The sequence below is a fragment of the Lingula anatina genome, chromosome 5 (genome assembly GCF_051362555.1).
Source record: "Lingula anatina isolate TDL-2025a chromosome 5, LinAna3.0, whole genome shotgun sequence".
In the NCBI taxonomy this organism is placed as follows: Eukaryota; Metazoa; Brachiopoda; class Lingulata; order Lingulida; family Lingulidae; genus Lingula; species Lingula anatina.
This window is the reverse complement of record NC_141771.1, coordinates 1,802,975-1,822,728: the sequence shown is the minus strand read 5'-3', so window position 1 is coordinate 1,822,728 and position 19,754 is coordinate 1,802,975. Positions and strand designations below refer to the sequence as shown.

The window sequence follows — 19,754 nt, the reverse complement described above, 5'->3', positions numbered from 1 at the left end:
ATGGGTTTAGTTAACTTTCGTGTCCGCTCGGCTGACAGCTATTTAGCGTGAACCCCCAGGGAGTTAGGTCGATCTAGTTTGGATCGATCTAATCTCTTGGAATGGAGTCTAAGAACAATCAGCTACGCTGAATGACACTCCTCCTCTTGTTTCATATGTACTCGAATAATCACCAGCATTTCTGTATTCTACTTAACGCCGAGAGGGGGCGTGTTAATCTGTTAAGCTAATTTCAGGCAATGTGAGTCCCCGCAGAATTGCTTTGTAGACCGATGGTGACTATGGCCACATAAAGAACAGTGGACTAATTTGTCCAAGGGTAAAAAATGGCCGACCCACTTGAATACTTCCCCAAGGGATATCTATTCAGCGTCTATTAGCGGATTAGACGGCAAGCTTTGTAGTGGGTCGCCATATGTTGACCCTTTGACAAGTTAGTCCCCTATTCTATGGGAATGGGCCTAAGAAGCTCATCCTATCTCGTTTGAGATGTTTTATCAGGTGTGCAAGTGCAACAAAACAGACAGATTTATGTGCACCCTTATTTTCAACTTTGTGAAAAACACAGGGCCTACAGAAAGAATTTGTTGAATAATTCCAATAATATCATATATTAAAAATGGGAGACTAAGTGTAGAAAATATTGTTCCGTTTGTTTAGGTTTGTTTTCTCTCCAACTGTTGGGGTGGTAAAGGGGTCAGAGATAGTCCGCCTGTTGATTTGAAGATTATCACGCGTATACAAGTACATGCTGTATATAGAATTACAGGAGATGGCGACAGTGTATAAATTGTGTCGAGTTGACAACAGCCCGGCAGCCATGACACAGCAATCTGTGATTACGGTATACCCGAGCAAAAAAATATTCAACAAAATGAAATTGAAACATTCTTTTCTTTCACAATAATGAACCCGTTAAAGGCAGCAACACAGAAACCTAAAGACCATTTAAAACCTTTACAATCACAGCAAGAATTTCATTTACGATTTTTTACGTACACATCTTGGTTCATTTAACAAAATAAGTGCCACATGTTCTAATAGTTTTTTTCTTGAGATCCTGCCATTCTTATAAAATTCATTTTGAAAAAGATGAAAGATGTCATGTCATTGGATATTTCGCCATATAAAACTGTCATTTGAATTTACTTCAGAAACGTCAATTACATCAACATTATCTCGATAAATTTTGTTTTTTTCATTTCTTAAATTAATTTCCCTTTTTTCTTTTCTGTTTATACTAGCACAAATCGATATTGGTCACTGGAAAGTTTCAATCTCGTCTCGCGAGAAATCTCTCAAATGTCAGAAGTCCCGGATGTGAGACAATTCCAGGCCTGTCTTGTCGCCACTGTTTTCACTGGTTCATCTCACTCCACTTCAATTTACCGGAATCCAGGAGAATTTTCTTGGCATTTTTCAGGAGTTCTTCTTTGGATACCTGAAATGACAGAATTATTGATACTCTGATAAGAAGTACATAAAGCAGCTTTAAAAACATATTTAACAGTTTACGTAAACAGATCCAATGCCCCTTTGTTCTTTAAGAAAAGCTATCCAAGTGTGTGTGTGTGTGTGTGTGTGTGTGTGTGTGTGTGTGTGTGTGTAAAAAGTCTTCAGTTAAAATAAGTGGGTGGCAAATGGGCGTTAGTCAAGAAAAATGACGGGTAAATAATCATATATTTTATTCATGCATTAAGGTGTGGAAAAACCTCTAGGCGAGATGACACACACAAACACGCTCACTATTTCAAATAATTAAAACTCACAGCCACTTTTAAACAACTTTCTCCGACCTCACCTTCTGCCTGATCCCCACCCTGGGGAACGTCTCCATGACGACATAGACACACACACACACACACACACACACACACACAGAATAGGTCAAAACATAGTCACCTTTTGCCTGATCCCCACCCTGGGGAACGTCTCCATGACGACATAGTGGTCCGGCCACATGTGATCCAACAGCTGAAATGAGGAATTAGAGGGATGTTATATCCATAGTACAGTAAGCAGAAAGCCCGAACACAAACCATATATACATGTACATGTAGTCTAAATGACGTCATATGGCGACCGTTTCCTCTCACTGGGATCTATTCTTTGATTTTTTTAATAGGTCATTTGGCATCTTTCGTAAAACCCCACCATTTCTTAGTCTCAGAACTGCTCTCTTCATTACAATGTAGTAGTAACAGAAAACAGTGCACTGCATACTGTATGTGTACTTAACACGATGGACATTCACCTACCTCTTTCTCACAGTGAGCTCTCAGTTCGTCCTCTGTGATATCTTGGTTTTTGGTGGGCCTGGGAAAAAACAGAGCAACACAGTTAATTTCCTACATACACACGAACACTACCATACATACACGTCAGCATACAGTCGTACACTGTGCATAGATCCCATTAGTATTATCGTAATAAAAATGATTAAAAAGTACAGATATAAAGTTGCGATCGTAATGAATACATTGTACCTTTCATAACTAATACAATATGAATTTGTTAAGAGGTTAAACAGTGTAAGTAAGAGAGTTAAAGAGTGCATGTGTTGTTCAATAATAACAAAAGAACAAGGGAGTACAGTTATCATTCCTTCAGGATGATACAATGAAAAAGCTGTATTAATAGAAATTGCGACCTAAGGTCAAGTAACATACCATTGCCTAATAAGAGAATGATTACATGATGACGTAATGATGGAAAGTTATGGAAAAACGGATAATCATAGACATTGTGTAAGAGATGAGGGATTATTACATTACCAAATAAGGTAATGTAGGAGAAAGACTTTGTAATACATAATGACATTGGAATGATGATCTATAGGATAAAAGAGAATACATTGTAATTGGAAAATAAGAATATACGAATAAATCTTTTAGGCTCCCAAAAAGATATATGTTCTTCATTAATAGTACTGGCGAAATAGCTGCACTATAGTATTATACAACATTGGTCAAAAAGGTTGTCCCACCCCAATTTCCCTGTACTTTTATTTACAAATGATCACCTCACAGCTGTGAATTGTTAGAAAAAGTGCTTTTTATGACAGATACCGTCTCTAACATGAGTAATGGTTAAAATAATACAAAATAGTGGTGAAAATATACATATTTTATACCATTTAGTAAAATTTATAAGAGGTACCCCCTCAAATCCACTGTTTCACTGTGACTTCTACAGATGTAAAGAAATGTCTATTAAATTGAAAAGACGCCATCAAATGTCACCAAATTCACACACAATTAGCATTAGGGTGTGCCTGTTAAAGGTCACGTGCCTAACAGCGTGTGCGTCTACCGCGTACTGCTATAATCTCCTGTAGGCGGCGCGACAAGCCTTCAACACGGGTAACAATTCTGTTTGGTGGGATATTGTCCCAATCTGCTGACACAAATTGGGGGAGTAGGTCCACGTTTTTATGGGGTTGGTTCTCCTTTGCATTACACACTCCAATTCATGTCACAGTTGATTAGTAAATCAAATATCAGGGCTCAAAGATGGTGGTTGCCTCCTTGGAGCATTGTGTTTCTTCAGCAAACACTTGCCAGGCGAGAGGTGTGAGCAAGTGTGCAGTCATGATGAAGCCTGGAGTTAACCCCAAAGTAAGTTCTTGAAGATGGAATGATATATCAGCTGAGAATGCTACGTTCAGTGATCACACAGGCACCTGAACCTAGCCATCCATCACTGGAAGGAAGTCGGTTTTGATGCAGAATCAAATTATTTCTTGTATCCCATCGATGGTCAAATGAGGGTCCACAGACATGTTAAAAATGCCTCTTGGAAGGGTGTGTGTAGGATAATGTCGCCTAAGGTGTTAGATCAGTCCGTATTTAGAGAACATTCCAAGCCCATGGTATTAGTACATTGTTTCTTTTGGAACAAAACGTAACAGGGGCATTTTAATGTAACATTCTCAACGGAAATCTCACTCAGTTTGCAAGAGGTGACTTCAGGGATGCTACTGGCTTCATTGTGACAACGCACTTGCTCACAGCTCTCGTCTGGCAAGCGATTTGTTGCAGAAACACAGGGCTCTGATGATAGGACAACCGTCTTTGAGACCTGATATTAATCCTACTAAGCACCTGTGGCATTAATCGGAATGTGCATTGCAGAGGCGAACCAATTCCCAAATAATCTTGACCAATTCCACCACGCTCTTTAGGATGAATGGGACAATATCCCACTTAACAGAATTGTTACCCGTGTTGAAGGCTTGTCGCGCCGTCTACAGGAGATAATTGCAGTACGCGGTAAACGCACACGCTGTTAGGCACGTGATCTTTGGCGAGCACACCCTAATGCTAATTGTGTGTGAATTTGGTGGCATTGATGGCGCCTTTTCAATTGAATACACATTTCTTTACATCTGTATAAGTCACAGTGAAACAGTGGATTTTAGGGGTACCTGTTATAAAATTTACTGAATGGTATAAAATGTGTATATTTTTAACACTAATTTGTATTTTTTAAATCATTTATCATGTTAGAGACGGTATCTGTAATAAAAGCAATATTTATAACAATTTACAACCGTGAGGTGATCATTTGTAAATAAAAGTACATGGAAATAGGGGTGGGACAACCTTTTTGACCAATGCTGTATAAATAAAATAAAGGCAACTCACATGACACACAAGACGATTGTATCGCAGTCCACCACCCCTGGCTCCTTAAAACCGACAGCCTGCAATACGAAATATGAAGTGGGTTTCTGTTAAAATGTCTCTCTCTCTCTCTCTCTCTCACACACACACACACACACACACACACACACACACACAAGCACACACGCATAGACACACACAAATGCACACACATTCATTCACACTAACTCTCTCTCACTCTCTCTTTCTCTCTCTCTCTCTCTCTCTCTCACCTGTGTCTGGCTAACTTTGGGATGTTTTTCTACCGCAGCTTCTATAGCAGCAGGATAAACCTTGTCGCCGTAGCGATTAATATAAAGTACATTGGCTTTTCTGCCACTGAAGTATGTAAACCCGTACTCATCCATAGACCCAATGTCCCTAAAATGTAAATCATTTTTACACTTCAGATAATGTGAGGTACAATATTAATACATTGCGGTATAAACATAATGTTTTCCTAAGGCGTTCAACTTGTTATATTACGTGGCGCGAATAAAAAGGATGAAAAAGTCATTCAAGATTTTCAAAACTTACACTTCTTCTTATTCACAGCCGCAACTATCACAACCATTCAGTGTGTGGTCCCAACTGTGACACTCACCCAGTGTGTTATCACAACTATCACAATCATCAATTGTGTTGTCACAACTATCACACTCTCCCAGTGTGTTGTCACAACTATCACACTCTCCCAGTGTGTTGTCACAACTATCACAATTATCTGGTGTGTTGTCATAACTATCACAATCATCCAGTGTGTTCTATCACAATCGTCCAGTGTGTTGTCACAACTATCAAAATCATCCAGTGTGTTCTATCACAATCATCCAGTGTGTTGTAACAACTAACACATTTTCCTTCCATGCGGTCAAATTTAACATACCCTGTGTAGTACCAACCAGACGGGGACATCACTTTCCTGTACAAGTCTTCACAACCGTAATATGTACTGAACATCGAAAATCCCCTTACGCATATTTCCCCTTCAACGCCAATTGGCACGATCTTCTTGTTTTTATCAACAATTTTCACCTGAAATAAAATAATAGAATAATAACAGAAGTAGAATAACGTAACACAAGAGAATATAAATTATTCAGTGTATGATTAATGTGAAAAAATGATTCCAAAATATCTGCTCCATAGAAATGAGCGAACAGTATATTTACCTCAGTATGAGCCATTGGAAATCCTACGCTACGGTATCTATGGTCGTCATTGTCATCCCTCGGGTACGTTAAAAAATTGTACCAGGATTCTGTGCTGCCCATCCCTACCTGAAAACGGATAGGTTAAACTATTGTACCAGTATTCTATAGTGCCCAGCACTACCTGAAAACGGATAGGTTAAAATATTGTACCAGAATTCTATAGTGCCCAGCCCTACCCGAAAACGGATAGGTTAAACTATTGTACCAGTATTCTATAGTGCCCAGCACTACCTGAAAACGGATAGGCTAAACTATTGTACCAGTATTCTATAGTGCCCAGCACTACCTGAAAACGGATAGGTTAAAATATTGTACCAGTATTCTATAGTGCCCAGCACTACCTGAAAACGGAGAGGTTAAACTATTGTACCAGTATTCTATAGTGCCCAGTCCCATCTAAATACCTGTTTCAGCATTCTATAGTTTTGTGAAACTGGCCATTGTCTTTCAAGTGCAAAACCAAGTAGGAGATAAACTTACCCCAACTTCTGGAAATAGTTTCGAACAATCCTCCCGCATTTTCCTCGTTATGAGCATGGATGTGAGGGTAACTGAAAGCGCAAAACACTTCTGTTTAATGCATTTACATATAACATACTCATACATTTGGGTGTTTGTTCTGGTCTATTGTGTTTAAGAATTCTCAAATTCCAATATCCCGACCGAGACCCTATAAAAATGGCCAGCATTTTACCGGGAACTTGTAGCATAATTTTCTATACCGTTTGTAAGTTGCGAGCTTCTGTTCATGTTCTTTTATGTTTCATGCCATTCGTACACTTTGCTTTAACACCAAGGTAAAAAACTCGTCTGCACTGGTGACTTAAATTCATACAAACGCACCTCGTTTCGCAGACGATATGTCATATTTCTGCACGATGCCAGCGTCAAGTTCCAACGCCCTGAACATGAATGTGGGATAGACGTCGAGGTTGGTGATCCTTTAACAACAGCGGACAGGTGAATTGTCTTGTGACAGGTGATATTTTCAATAAAGGTGCCTCCAATAAGGTTCAAGTATAATGGTAACCATTACCTAACTGTATGAAAATAACGCTTTAATCTTCACAGAGTAAATAAATACAAATATGAAAATATATAGATGAAAGAAAGATACTGATAACGTAACACCTTGCACTATCAAACCTACTTGCACTCATGAATGCTCTTGAATAAATCCTCCGAATGGTAGCCCTCATCTTCGTTCTCTCCCTGGAAATCTACGTCCCACAGTGTGGACGGTAATATGACCAGCTGGATGTCTTTATCATACTCCACACTTACCCAGTAAACGTAGTCCACCGTCAACTCATCGTGGACGGGATTGACCACGCCCAATACCACCGGCTGGAGAAACACGACACAAGTATTTTAAGGGATAATAACTGCTCGTATGAGATTCACATTTCACAATAAATACATGGTAAACAACTCACAGAAATATAAAAAATATCATTTTATCACTTAAAAAAGTGGTTATCGCAATTATTCTGGAATCTGTACTTGCCATCAGGCCACGTGGACCTTCATAGATGGCGCTATCTCTTAAGAAATTATTTCAAAAAGTAAACTTAAAAAAACCTGGTCTAGCTTTCAATGTCGGGATGGTTTCATTAATCATTGGTTAGAATGGGAAAATCACACCCTTTGCCCTAGGAAAATCCTTTTTTAGGGGGGCAAAATCTATAAACCACGCAGAACACTTACTAATCTCAAACAATGAAGATGAAATTATTCTTATTTGAAAAAAAAACAAATAAATAAAAATATATGAGATTTACCTCGTTAAAATTCCCACTTCGCAGCATGGTAACCTTGGTAGTATTCACGGCCTTAAACTGACTGTTGATGGAACATTTTGGTACACCAGTACTACCCTGTTATACCAACAACAAGTTAAAGGTGATAAATTAAGACTTTGATTTTATTTACGGTCCTTACAGTGTTCTCTGATATAATAAATACCCGTTGTTATACCTTTTGATGCTATGAATGTCCGTCACAATCATCAGTGTTACGGTCACATGCTCAATGAATACCACGGCGTCGTTTTCATTTATTAATGTTTTAAGCTGGTGTTTAAATATTGGTACGGACAAAAACCAAGTACGTAAGCCAAATGTAAACTTTACAGCCAACAATTTGACCATTTTACATAACTGGTGTAAGTGTGAAATCTAAGTTATCACTAACTTTTCAGTGATAATTGGCGATAAGATATTGTATTGCCAACAAACACATCATGGATTAATGGCGTCTTTAAACAAACTTAATCGAACGACCAAAAAAGATGGAATACTGTTATTTAAAAACGTGCCCTCAGATAAAGAAAAGTTGAAGGGTGGCAATATACTCACTGAGGAAAGACCCGTGTTAATTGGATCATCCCCGCTGAATGCGTCTCGTGCTGCTTGTATTTCCTCTTCTGATACCACTTCTCCAAGTTTGGTGACGTCTTCCAGAGACAACCTGGAAATGTCACGCTTAGTACCATAATAGCTCAATAGGGGGTGTAATGATGGTTTCGCATCATTGGTACATGTACCTCCGTCAAGGAGGTTGCCGCATGTTATCAACGGCGTTGTCAGTTTGTTAGTGGACAAAATACATGTATGTCACAAATTTTGGGAAAATTGATGTAAATTACAATACAGGCAGTAATTCAGAAGGGAAAGAAGTGGTGAAGTTTTCAACTGAATCCGAATCTTCTACACCCTGAGCTTAAAACACACCTCTACACTAGAGAAACCCCTTGCAATTTCAAGTTACGGAAACGTTAGAGGTTTGTTCTAAGTTATCTATGAAGCTCAAGGCGGGTCTTCTAATATTCTACAGGGACTTTTGTTTTTGTTCTTCCTGTCAGTAATTGTTTCCCTTGGCGGAGGTCTTTAGTGAATATATTTCTTCCCGTCTGAGACGGTCTCACTCCATAAAAGTGGGTGTGGGAGTCGGCCGGTAGAGATTAAATTGGCTCTTTGTGGTTAGAAATTAGTTGTCGCAATATGTGCTGAAATAGGACGAAAGTTAAACAGCCAGTAACCCGATTAATTACACCTTCGTACTATAATTTAAGAGCGACTGATACCAGAGGTTAATATATAGGTAAGGTCCCTTTTCCAACACCCACACCCACACACACACACACACACACACACACACACATCCCGTTCCTCAGTCTACCAGTGCAGTTATCTAAACTGAAAACAATCCAGAACAACACGACAACAACACTCACCCGTATGCTGCACTGGACAGGTTTGGAATTACAACAGTCTTAAGGTGGGGTACTCTGAAATAAATGTGATAATACATATATTGTCATCAGACAGTATTATAGTCATCAAAAGTTTAGTGCCGCGAGAGAAGTAAGATCTGCTTATCCAGGTTTAGTAAACCGTCTCTAGCTGACAAGTTAGCCCTACCATTGGTAAATCCATACACATTTCTGGTTTTCCAGGACGCCACATATTGTCTAAAATTAAGCCTCGTTTTATACTATCTCGGATGGTATCCATTCTTTATTGATACTGTAGGAGGGAGGGGCCCAGCAAACACGTCACGTGGGAAACACGTGGTTAATCCGTGGCTATGACGGTATAATGTGGTAGCAACGTGCTAGCCACGTGATCCGAATGTGACGTGTTTGCTGGGGGGAGGGGTCTGCCAACAGATATACCTACCTTTCAGACTGTATGTTTCTTCCACCAAATGTCTCCAAGTCTGGTATAAGTTCCTTCAAAGCAGCGACATTTGTTCCGGCCTCATTTTCTATTATCACCAGTGTTTTTGACTTTAACTGAAATAAGGAATCGATGCCATGGGTTCTATGACAAATGCCTTTTTTTCGAATTTTATACATTACTCAACAAAAATACAAGTTTGACTGTCTCAGACGATAGTGTCAGAATCTTTCATGTCAATGCAAAAATAGTCAGTTTTTGTGAACATATTCAAAACCTTAAAAATATCGATTGCTTTGAAATAACACACCTTTGCATTGAAATTTACGTTTTTACAAATTTTGTCGCAATACATACTTTATTAAGAGCTATGTCTAGCAATTTTGAACGTGGTCGGTACGCATACGCCGGCTAAAATGAAAAGACATGAATTTGCATCGATGTATAACGTTGGTGTATTATTTTGGAACATAAGGTAACATCGGCAGATCTAACGTGATAAGATGAATATATGACACACGTGTTCTATTTCATTAGTTGTATTAAAGACCTGTAGGCTCTACTGTTTCCCTATTTTTGCTTCAATGGAAAACCAATGGATCGCCAGAGGGGCTTTAACATGACAACAGAAACAACTGTCAAACTTTTGTAATTCCCTTGAAAATGCATTTGAATATTATTTTCTATGCTTTGTGTTTTTGCTGCTAAAATTACATATAATTTGAGATAATATAACGTAATTACCGCGTTAAAGACAACGCCAATTTGTGCTGCAGCATATACCATGTATACATATGAAGCGTCCGAAACACTTGTAATGGTGAGAAAATCTCCCTTCTTCATCCCTAGTGCCAGCAGTCCTTTGGCGAGTTCTGTGCTCTGAAAACCAATCAGTTCAGGTAAGCTTTATTATTGCCGGGTAAACACAGTGATTTAGCTCTGACTATTACATAATTGCAACTGTGTGACACGCGTCGTCTACAATAGGTATGCATGTAGCAGTCATTCTGATTATGATTTCAGTACCTGTCAGTACCTATTGTGTATTAAAAACTCAGAGACCAGCTAGGCAGCGTAATACTTCTCATGGTAGCAAAACGACTCTTTTTCAAAACCTTAGACGAACATAATTTCATCAGTTACTCTAAGGGCTCATTCCCAATGACACTATCGTTCTACGTAGAAGGATCTAACTCTCGCTGAATTCGATTAGGTGTTCAGATTAGCAAACGTCCTCTCGTTTCCAACGTAAGACGTATAAACACCAGCTTTTCTGTTTCTCTTTTCAAATTAACTTTATTCACTCAGCGAAAAAAAAAATATATAAATTAAATATTTAAACAAATAATCAAAAATTAAATGCATATAATAATGATGATAATCACGCTAATTAAATACAGATTATTTCACCAGCTTTTCTGTTTCATATACTCAGCGCCAGAATCTTGAGGATCCGTGCTTATCAGTTGCATTTAACGAGAGTTCCCGCAGAGTTGGTTTGCTGTACGGACAACGATTGTTTCATGGGGTATGCGCCCTAATCCTTGGAATACGTTGTCCGTGTAGTTTTCTGTGTAGTATTTCTTATAACAACTGATCTTAGACATGCAACGACATGCCTTGGTATTCCTTGAAAACGCATCTTCAGAAACAACGTCTGCCATACATAGATGGGCATACATGTACGACAAATAATACATGTACGTTCCTATCTCATCAGGTTCACTGGCCACTGGCGGTTTTGTTTCATGTATATATTTATTTATATTCTAGGTGTTGCTGATGGTGCACACATGGGCTTCAACCCCAACTTTTGCGCAAAGTCATATTGCCAAAACAATAATCGCCCCTGTGCAAAGTTTGCATGCTTCTTTGAAAAGATAATCAGTGAAAAAACCTTTTCAGTGCATATAATGCTCGTTAGACATTTAAATATATAAACATTTTTTATACAAAAAGATCAACACTTAATCTACAATATATATAAACAGTGCATGTGCACTGCTTGTCCTACCCCGGGGCAAACCTGCACTCCACTCTTACCTCTAACGTGACATGTATCTGACCCTCCCTCTGTCAATTGGAGAAGTCACGTTATGGGCTAGTCCGCCCCTTTTCGTGGTCCCCCGTTCCACCTTTAGACATATATATATATATATATATATATATATATATATATATATATATATATATATATATATATATATTCATATGTATGCTTGTATGAATGTATGTATGTATGTGTTTGTGTGTGTTTGTGAGTGTGTGTTTGTGTTTGTAAATGTGTGTGTGTATGTATGTGTGTGCGCGTGTGTGTGCGTTTGTGTGTGTGTGTGTTTGTGTTTGTGAGTGTGTGAATGTGCGTGCGCGTGTGTGCGTGTGTGTGTGTGTGTGTGTAACAACGGTGACTCTGATGGAGATTAGAGAAAACAACACTTTCATTCTAATGTAATTACTAAACCTCTGTCAAAATAACCAAAGGTAGATGAGATAGATTTTTTTACTTATCGTGTAAGATCGCATTCACAACGAGTTGAGCTAGGCTTTACAAATCCTAGGGACTAAATATGGTGGACGTACATGAAAGAAAAACCGCCTAATCTTTTGATAGTCTCTCCGCCTCTCACACGCCTCCCCATGTGTCGTCCCAATGGAGCCGAAATTTAATGACTGTACCCCCGCAGGGACGACGCAAGTTTTCCGTTGTTTCTGTTACTCAGTTTATCGAGTAAAATGCACAAAAAAATAAAAATATATACTTCTTTTGGATTTTAGTATGTGTGTCAACTTCCCCCTCGGGATGCGCAAACTTGACCCAGGGTGGTAATTTAAAAAAATGAATTAACTCCTAGATCGCTAACATCCCCCTTCCACCTAACTCGGTTCTGGACCAGTCTTTTCACTATGCACGAACATACCTTGTCACATATCATTTTATAGGTGAGATCTTGGCTAAACTGCGGCAACCTGATGGCTACCCTGTCCGGCTTTTCCCTGGCCGCTTCCTGCAGGCATTCCCACACCGTGCGTCCCACTAGAGGCTCGCTGCTGGCCCCGTGGATGTAACTGTTCTTTAACGGTTCGTTTGGAGGCGTGGCATCGCTGGATACAGAGGTGAAAAAGAATAATATGAAGTATACTGCAAACACCGATTCTTAAGTAAATAAACAATTGAACCAACCGACAGACAGACCAACAGACAGACAGACAGACAAACAGACAGACAGACGGACAAATACTATACCCTGGGTTTTCAACGATTGACTTCCACATCCTTCTATCGCTATGCCAGACAGACGTACTGAATAGACACTGACACAAATACACTCTATACACACCGATATAATAAATATAGTTTATAAATAAAAGTTATCTATGATCTCTCACTCCTGATTGGTGGATTCTTGTCTTTATCCGGAATGACTTGACAGTCACTGGTTTATATAAGTATATATAAGTTTATATATGTAAGGTTTTTACGAAAAGCCGTGGAAGGCAAAAATAAACACTTGCGAGATTTTCAAACCCATGGAGTGCACCTTTCACGATCACCTGTTAATAAATATATAATTTCACTTGTTTGATGGGCCTTAGCCTAAGATGACTGGATTTTAGAAAGCCATATAGCCCCAGGTCTTGGAAAATGTCTGTGTTACGCACAAGCCCTGAGAGACTGTGTCATGTGAGTTGGGAGGATATTTTTGTACATGTGGGTTACAAAAATAAACATACACCCAACCGATCTTATCTCTGTCATTACGTCCTACTTAGGCTGCTTGTCCCTGCTTTGTCTTGTCTTTATTTTGGACGGCATTTATTCCATTTGTTTCTCTAACCTGGGTTTTAAAGCGATAAAAACGTCTACCACTGCGGTTTACTATATGACCTCTCACTCCTGATTGGTGGATCCTTGTCTTTATCCAGAATGACTTGACAGTCACTGGTTTATACTTATCCGCAGCCCTTGATAACGGTCGAAAAAAAATTTTGAAACCCCATACGTAATGTCATATAAATTTTAATGCAAACAGTATTTATGTCTCCTCATTAATAGCATATTCACAAAATTGTATTCATATTGTCATTTCCATCCACACAAGTGGAAGCATATGTTACAGTGAAATAATTTAAACTAAACTAAACATTAACCCAAGCCAAAGGATAAGTAAATGACAAATACAGATATACATGTATAGTGTACGAAATTTGGCCGGTATCGGCCACTTTTATTGAAAAGTCCGTCTATAAAAGGATGGTGTTAGATATTATATAGCATTAAATAATGTTAATTAGTTAAAATTACGTAATGTTATCTCTTAAAAATAAATATCAAAACAAATAGTGCAAATATTTTCATTTGTGGGGTTGCAAAGAGGCCAACAATTGCAACCAGAAAAAAGAATGGAAAATAAAAACCAAAATAGCATAAGCCGAAATAATGCAAGCCAAAATATATTCATGTTATTATGCATGTATATATATACAAACAAAAGCCAAATGAGTTATGTGCCAAAATTATACAGCCGAAAAGAAGTCGAAAGATAGTTGAATGTGAACCAAATATATAATAACAACATGAGCCTAAATAAATATCTTGCCGAAATTGGGGTAAGGATGCTAGTAGGCTGACAAAGTGAAACAAATTCCTTTATTTAAGGGCAACTCCTTGAGATCTTCCCTCCAAATGGATTTTGCCGGGAAAATAACCAATTTTCTCTTACTCACGGATCTTATATCAATCCCTCTCTGCACTTGAATTCGATCTTAAATTTTAATTTTAATTTTAAAATATTATAGAGGTTGATTTAGTTTAGAATTTCCGACCAGTCATTATAACCAGCGAACATCTTCTTAAGCTCCCACAGAAGTATTAACATCAGGTACGCTCCAAAAAAATTGTTTAAGGGGTTTAATCGATTTTAAGGTTTATATAAAGTTTTTACGAAAAACCGTGGAAGGCAAAAATAGACACTTGCGAGATTTTCAAACCCATGGAGTGCACCTTTCATGATCACCTGTTAATAAATATATATTTTCACTTGTTTGATGGGCCTTAGCCTAAGATGACTGGATTTTAGAAAGCCAGATAGCCCCAGGTCTTGGAAAATGTCCGTTTTACGCACATGACTGTGTCATGTGAGTTGGGAGGATATTTTTGTACATGTGGGTTACAAAGATAAACATACACCCAACCGATCTTATCTCTGTCATTACGTCCCACGTAGGCTGCCTGTCACCGCCTTGTCTTTGACCTTATTTTGGACGGCATTTTTGTTCCATTTGTTTCTCTAACCTTATAATTTCAAAGCGATAAAAATGTCTCCAACTGTGGTTTATTATATATATATATATATATATATATATATATATATATATATATATATATATATATATATATATATATATTTGTAGTGGGTCGCCATATTTGACCCTTTGACAAGTTAGTCCCCTATTCTATGGTAATGGGGCCCAAGAAGCTCATCCTATCTCGTTTGAGATGCTTTATCAAGTGTACAGTGTACAGTGATGCAACAAAACAGACTTATTTATATGCACCCTTATTTTCAACTTTGTAAATAACACAGGGCCTACAGAAAGGTTTTGGTTATTAATTCCATTAATATCATGTATTAATTGTTTCGCAAGTGGTAGACTTAGTGTAGAAAATAGTGTTCCGTTTGTTTAGGTTTGTCTTTTCTCCAATTGTTGGAGTGGCAAAGGGGTCAGAGTTAGTCCGCCTGTTGATTTGAAGATTATCACGCGTATATAAGTACATGCTGTATAATAGTATTACAGTAGATGGCGACAGTGTATAAATTGTATCGAGTTGACAACAGCCCGGCAGCCATGACACATAACAATCTGTGATTACGGTATACCCGAGCAAACAAAATATTCAACAAAATGAAATTGAAACATTCTTTTCTTTCACAATAATGAACCCGTTAAAAGACACAGAAACCTAAAGACCATTTAAACCTTTACAATCACAGCAAGAATTTCATTTACGTTTTTTTACGTACACATTTTGGTTCATTTAACAAAATAAGTGCCACATGTTCTGATAGTTCTTTCTTAAGATCCTGCCATTCTTATAAAATTCATTTTGAAAAAGGTGAAAGATGTCATGTCATTGGACATTTTAATCAATTAAAAGCAAACACAATGTATCAAGAATTTTTACCCCTTTATGCAAATTCATCGAGGCCTTTCGCCATATAAAACTGTTATTTGTACTTCAGAAACGTCAATTACATCAACATTATCCCGATAAATGTTGTTGTTGTTGTTTATTATTATTATTATTATTATTATTATTATTATTATTATTATTATCCCTTTTTTCTTTTCTGTTTATATAAGCACAAATCGATATTGGTCACTGGAAACTTTCAATCTCGTCTCGCGAGAAATCTCGCAAATGTCAGAAGTCCCGGATGTGAAACAATTCCAGGCCTGTCTTGTCGCCACTGTTTTCACTGGTTCATCTCACTCAACTTCAATTTACCGGAATCCAGGAGGATATTCTTGGCACTTTTCAGGAGTTCTTCTTTGGATACCTGAAGGGACAGAATTATCGATACTCTGACACATGTAAGACGTACATAATAACATAATAACAGTTCACGTGAACAGATCCATTGCCCCTTTATTCTTTACGAAAAAAACATCCAAGGTCACAAATACCATAAATATATATATATACATGTACATATAAGTGGCAAATGGGCGTTAGGCAAGCAAAATGACGGGTAAATAATCATATTTATTATTTATGCATTAATAAGGTGAGAAAAAAAACTCTTGACGAGTTGACACACACAAACACGCACACTTTTTTTAAATAACTAAAACTCACAGCCTCTTTTAAACATCATTCTCTGGCCTCACCTTCTGCCTGATCCCCACCCTGGGGAACGTCTCCATGACGACATAGTGGTCAGGCCACATGTGATCCAACAGCTGAAATGAGGAATTACGGGCTGTTATATCCATAGTATAGTAAGCAGAAAGCACGAACACAAACCATATATAGACTAAATGACGTCATATGGCGATCGTTACCTCTCACTTGGCCCTATTCTTCGATCTGTTCGATCTGTTTATTACGTTCGGCCACATTTAATCCAACAGTTAAAAACAACAGGAGAGAAGAACCATGAGTGTGGCGTCAAATATGGGGTGTTCACACCCAGCCTAACTTGATCCGAAATTAAATGACGTCACCACATGGACAGATAACACCACAAATTATACAGTGTCGTACAGTGTTCAATCCCACGTTAAGCATCTGAATTCTTGGTGACGTCATAAGGCTGGTGTTCTACCTGTCCCAGATAGGCCTCATGTGAACGTGTTATGAGGCATGCGTTAGATGTTTAAAGATTCTTAAAGTATAATCAACAAAGGGACCGACTAAGACCCCCTTCTCATAAAGGTCATAAAGACACCAGCGATCTACGTGCATGGATAGACTCAACTCAGTGGGGGACTCTTGCTAAATGCAATCAGCACAATTGAATGACATGCCTCCTTTTGTTTCTTAAGTGCTCGTAAAATCACCAGCTTTTTTACTCTTACTGAGGTCATAATTCATTGTATTTTACGTAACTCACTGGATTTTCCACCATAATGGCTCATACTCACCTCGCTCTGGCAATGAGATCGCAGCTCACCTTCTGTTATATTTTGGCCCTGGATAGGTCTGGAGAAATATAAGAGAAAACGTTTTATAAATATATCAAGCATGTTTTTTCACACAGGCACCCACGCACACATTCATTCATCTTCTTACATTTTACATCTTCTTTTTACACATTTGAGCGCACCCATGCGCGCGCGCACACACACACACACACACACACACACACAAAAACACACACAAACACACACACACGCTCGCGTTAGCACGCACATATATGCACACGCTATCACGCGAACATTCGATGTCATTCCTCCAAATATGTCTGTCCTATTAAACACTACAGCACTGTCAATCTTGTTTATAATGATACCAGGACGGTGAGTGTGGAATGACTCAGCGTAAATTGTAAGGTTGCTTTATGGACTGCGGCAAAATAATTGTACAGTTCGTATAGTAACTATAACTTTATGTTGATAACCGTCAAATTATGTTAAACTTACTAATGCACCTTTAAATATCCAAATGATATCATAAATTCACGAGTCAAATGAGTCGCTGAAGAGCTCTTGTCATAGGCCCATTCAGAATAGGGGACTAATTGGTCTGAGGGTCAAATATGGCGGACCCACTTGAATACTTCCCCACGGGATATCTATTCAGTGCTTATTAGCGGATCAGACGGCAAGTTTTGTGGTAGGTCGCCATATTTGAACTTCGGACTAGTAAGACCGCTATTCTGAATGGGGCTATATTCAACGGCATTTTCGCGAGAGGTTTGTATAGATATGCATGTACATGTAGTAATCATTTTGGCAGATTTTGCAGCTAGACACGTACGCGTATTTTAAAGATTGCACATCCACTTCATACGGTTACTTACATAACACATAGAATGATGGTATCAAGGTCATCTTCGCCCGGTTTTCTAAACCCAACTGCCTTAACCAAGCAAAAAGATCATCATTATCATCATCATCATCATCATCATCTTTATCATAATAAAAATAATTATAATGATTATAATAATAATATATGCGTTCCGTTCCCAGAAAAGTGAGCCCTATTGTCGATATTTGTCATTGATTTCCGAGGCAATGGATATAATGAGCATCCTTGTGATGGTCGGGAGCACTTTTCAATAACAAATACAACAGTAAGCGATATAAAACGTGCGTGAGCGCATTTTCAGAAACAGAAACAGGGCTGTTATTTTCCTTTAATTATATTATAGCTATGATTATCACTGTTTCATGATAAAATGTCCTGTTTCAGAACACAAACGTTCGTAAACGACCACTCGACTCTTCCGATCAAGCGTGTATTTCTATAATACATGTATATATGTCGTGAGTCATACAGTTGTAAGTACTGATATCATATCATTAATGGAAAATTTTGTACAGGGGTATTAATGACGTTGCTTATACCAAAAGGAGTTAGTCAAGTTGTTTTAGAGGGCGTGCTCCAGACTTCCCCACAACAGTTCCCCTACAGGCCTCTCTTTCTCTCTCTCACCTGTGCCTGACTGATTTTAGGATGTTTTGCTGCTGCAATCTCTATGGCAGCAGGATAAACCTTGTCGCCCCAGCGAGAAAAATGGAGTACATGAAATTTCCGTCCAGTGTAGTACATAAACCCGTATTCATTCATCGTACCAATGTCTCTGGGGTATGGAATAGAAAATGATTAATTGGATCGGGATAAGCACACGTTTTGCAAACGCCCAACATGTCTTATTTCTTTCATCAAAGTTCATATAAACATTTCAAAACATATTTAGGGTGTTAGTTGCAGTTACATTAAGCACTACGATATGTCACAACTTTGACACCCTCAAACTGCAAAGTCACAAATATCACTCTCTCCCAGTGTGTTGTCACAACCAGCACACTCACCCAATGTGTTGACACAATTATCACACTCACCAATGTGTTGTCACAACTATCACGCTCACCAAGTGTGTTGTCACAATTATCACACTCACCCAGTGTGTTGTCACAACTATCACACTCACCCAGTGTGTTGTCACAACTATCAAACTCACCAAGTGTGTTGTCACAACTATCACACTCACCAAGTGTGTTGTCACAACTATCACACTCACCCATTGTGCTGTTTCAACTCATCAAACGCGTTGTCCCATTTAACACATAACATACCCAGTGTGGTACCAACCAGACTGGGACACCACTTTCCTGTACAAGTCTTCAGAACCGTAATAAGTACTGAACATGAACACCCCTCGCACACATATTTCCCCTTCCACGCCTGGAGGAACGATCTTGTTGTTTGCATCAACTATTTTCACCTGTAATACGAAGAAATAGACCAGTTTATTGAAACCAATTTGGCTACAGATTTTTTGATATATTGGTAACATTGTTTTTTTCTAATAAACGCCCAGGAAATAACTTTATTAAGGCAAAATCTTCATGGTCATCTTCAGGGTCACTGAACTCTATATAATGGTAGAAGGAATATCATTTTACACAACTATAGTTATAATGAAGTTTGTTTGATTGACTCCCTTTGTCTGTCTCCCTCTCTCTCT

General features: G+C 38.3%; 2 protein-coding genes across 5 annotated transcripts in view; both read right to left on the bottom strand.

Annotated features, from left to right (window-relative positions):
- Positions 1–875: 875 nt before the first annotated feature.
- Positions 876–19,754, bottom strand: part of LOC106168994 (medium-chain acyl-CoA ligase ACSF2, mitochondrial) — a 28,768-nt gene continuing 9,889 nt past the window's right edge. Inside the window, exons 13-19 of one of the 4 annotated variants that reach the window (XM_087013769.1) lie at positions 19,363–19,511; positions 18,719–18,866; positions 18,084–18,142; positions 17,206–17,263; positions 16,450–16,521; positions 15,521–16,118; positions 876–937 (exon numbers count right to left, since the gene is read on the bottom strand). In XM_087013769.1, the coding sequence (XP_086869895.1) occupies positions 16,035–16,118; positions 16,450–16,521; positions 17,206–17,263; positions 18,084–18,142; positions 18,719–18,866; positions 19,363–19,511 (570 nt within the window). In that variant the 3' untranslated portion in view covers positions 876–937; positions 15,521–16,034. Of the gene's footprint in view, positions 1,442–1,902; positions 1,975–15,520; positions 16,119–16,449; positions 16,522–17,205; positions 17,264–18,083; positions 18,143–18,718; positions 18,867–19,362; positions 19,512–19,754 lie in introns of those variants that run through there. The other 3 variants (XM_087013770.1, XM_087013772.1, XM_087013773.1) reach the window with 3 other exon arrangements.
- LOC147761453 (medium-chain acyl-CoA ligase ACSF2, mitochondrial-like) lies at positions 9,110–12,835 on the bottom strand. The gene is made up of 5 exons (XM_087013102.1): positions 12,803–12,835; positions 12,477–12,660; positions 10,303–10,437; positions 9,559–9,674; positions 9,110–9,167 (listed from the first exon to the last, which is right to left on the bottom strand). Exons 1-5 carry the CDS (start codon positions 12,829–12,831, stop codon positions 9,110–9,112), a joined length of 522 nt encoding a protein of 173 aa, XP_086869228.1. The 5' UTR covers positions 12,832–12,835.

Excerpts from the sequence above, each read along its gene's own strand:
- LOC147761453 (XM_087013102.1), bottom strand. The coding sequence starts at position 12,831 with ATGTGGAAGTCAATCGTTGAAAACCCAGG. Across the intron at positions 12,661-12,802 it reads TCAATCGTTGAAAACCCAGG|CGATGCCACGCCTCCAAACG; the intron begins GTATAGTATTTG and ends CTCTGTATCCAG. Across the intron at positions 10,438-12,476 it reads ATAAAATGATATGTGACAAG|AGCACAGAACTCGCCAAAGG; the intron begins GTATGTTCGTGC and ends ATTGGTTTTCAG.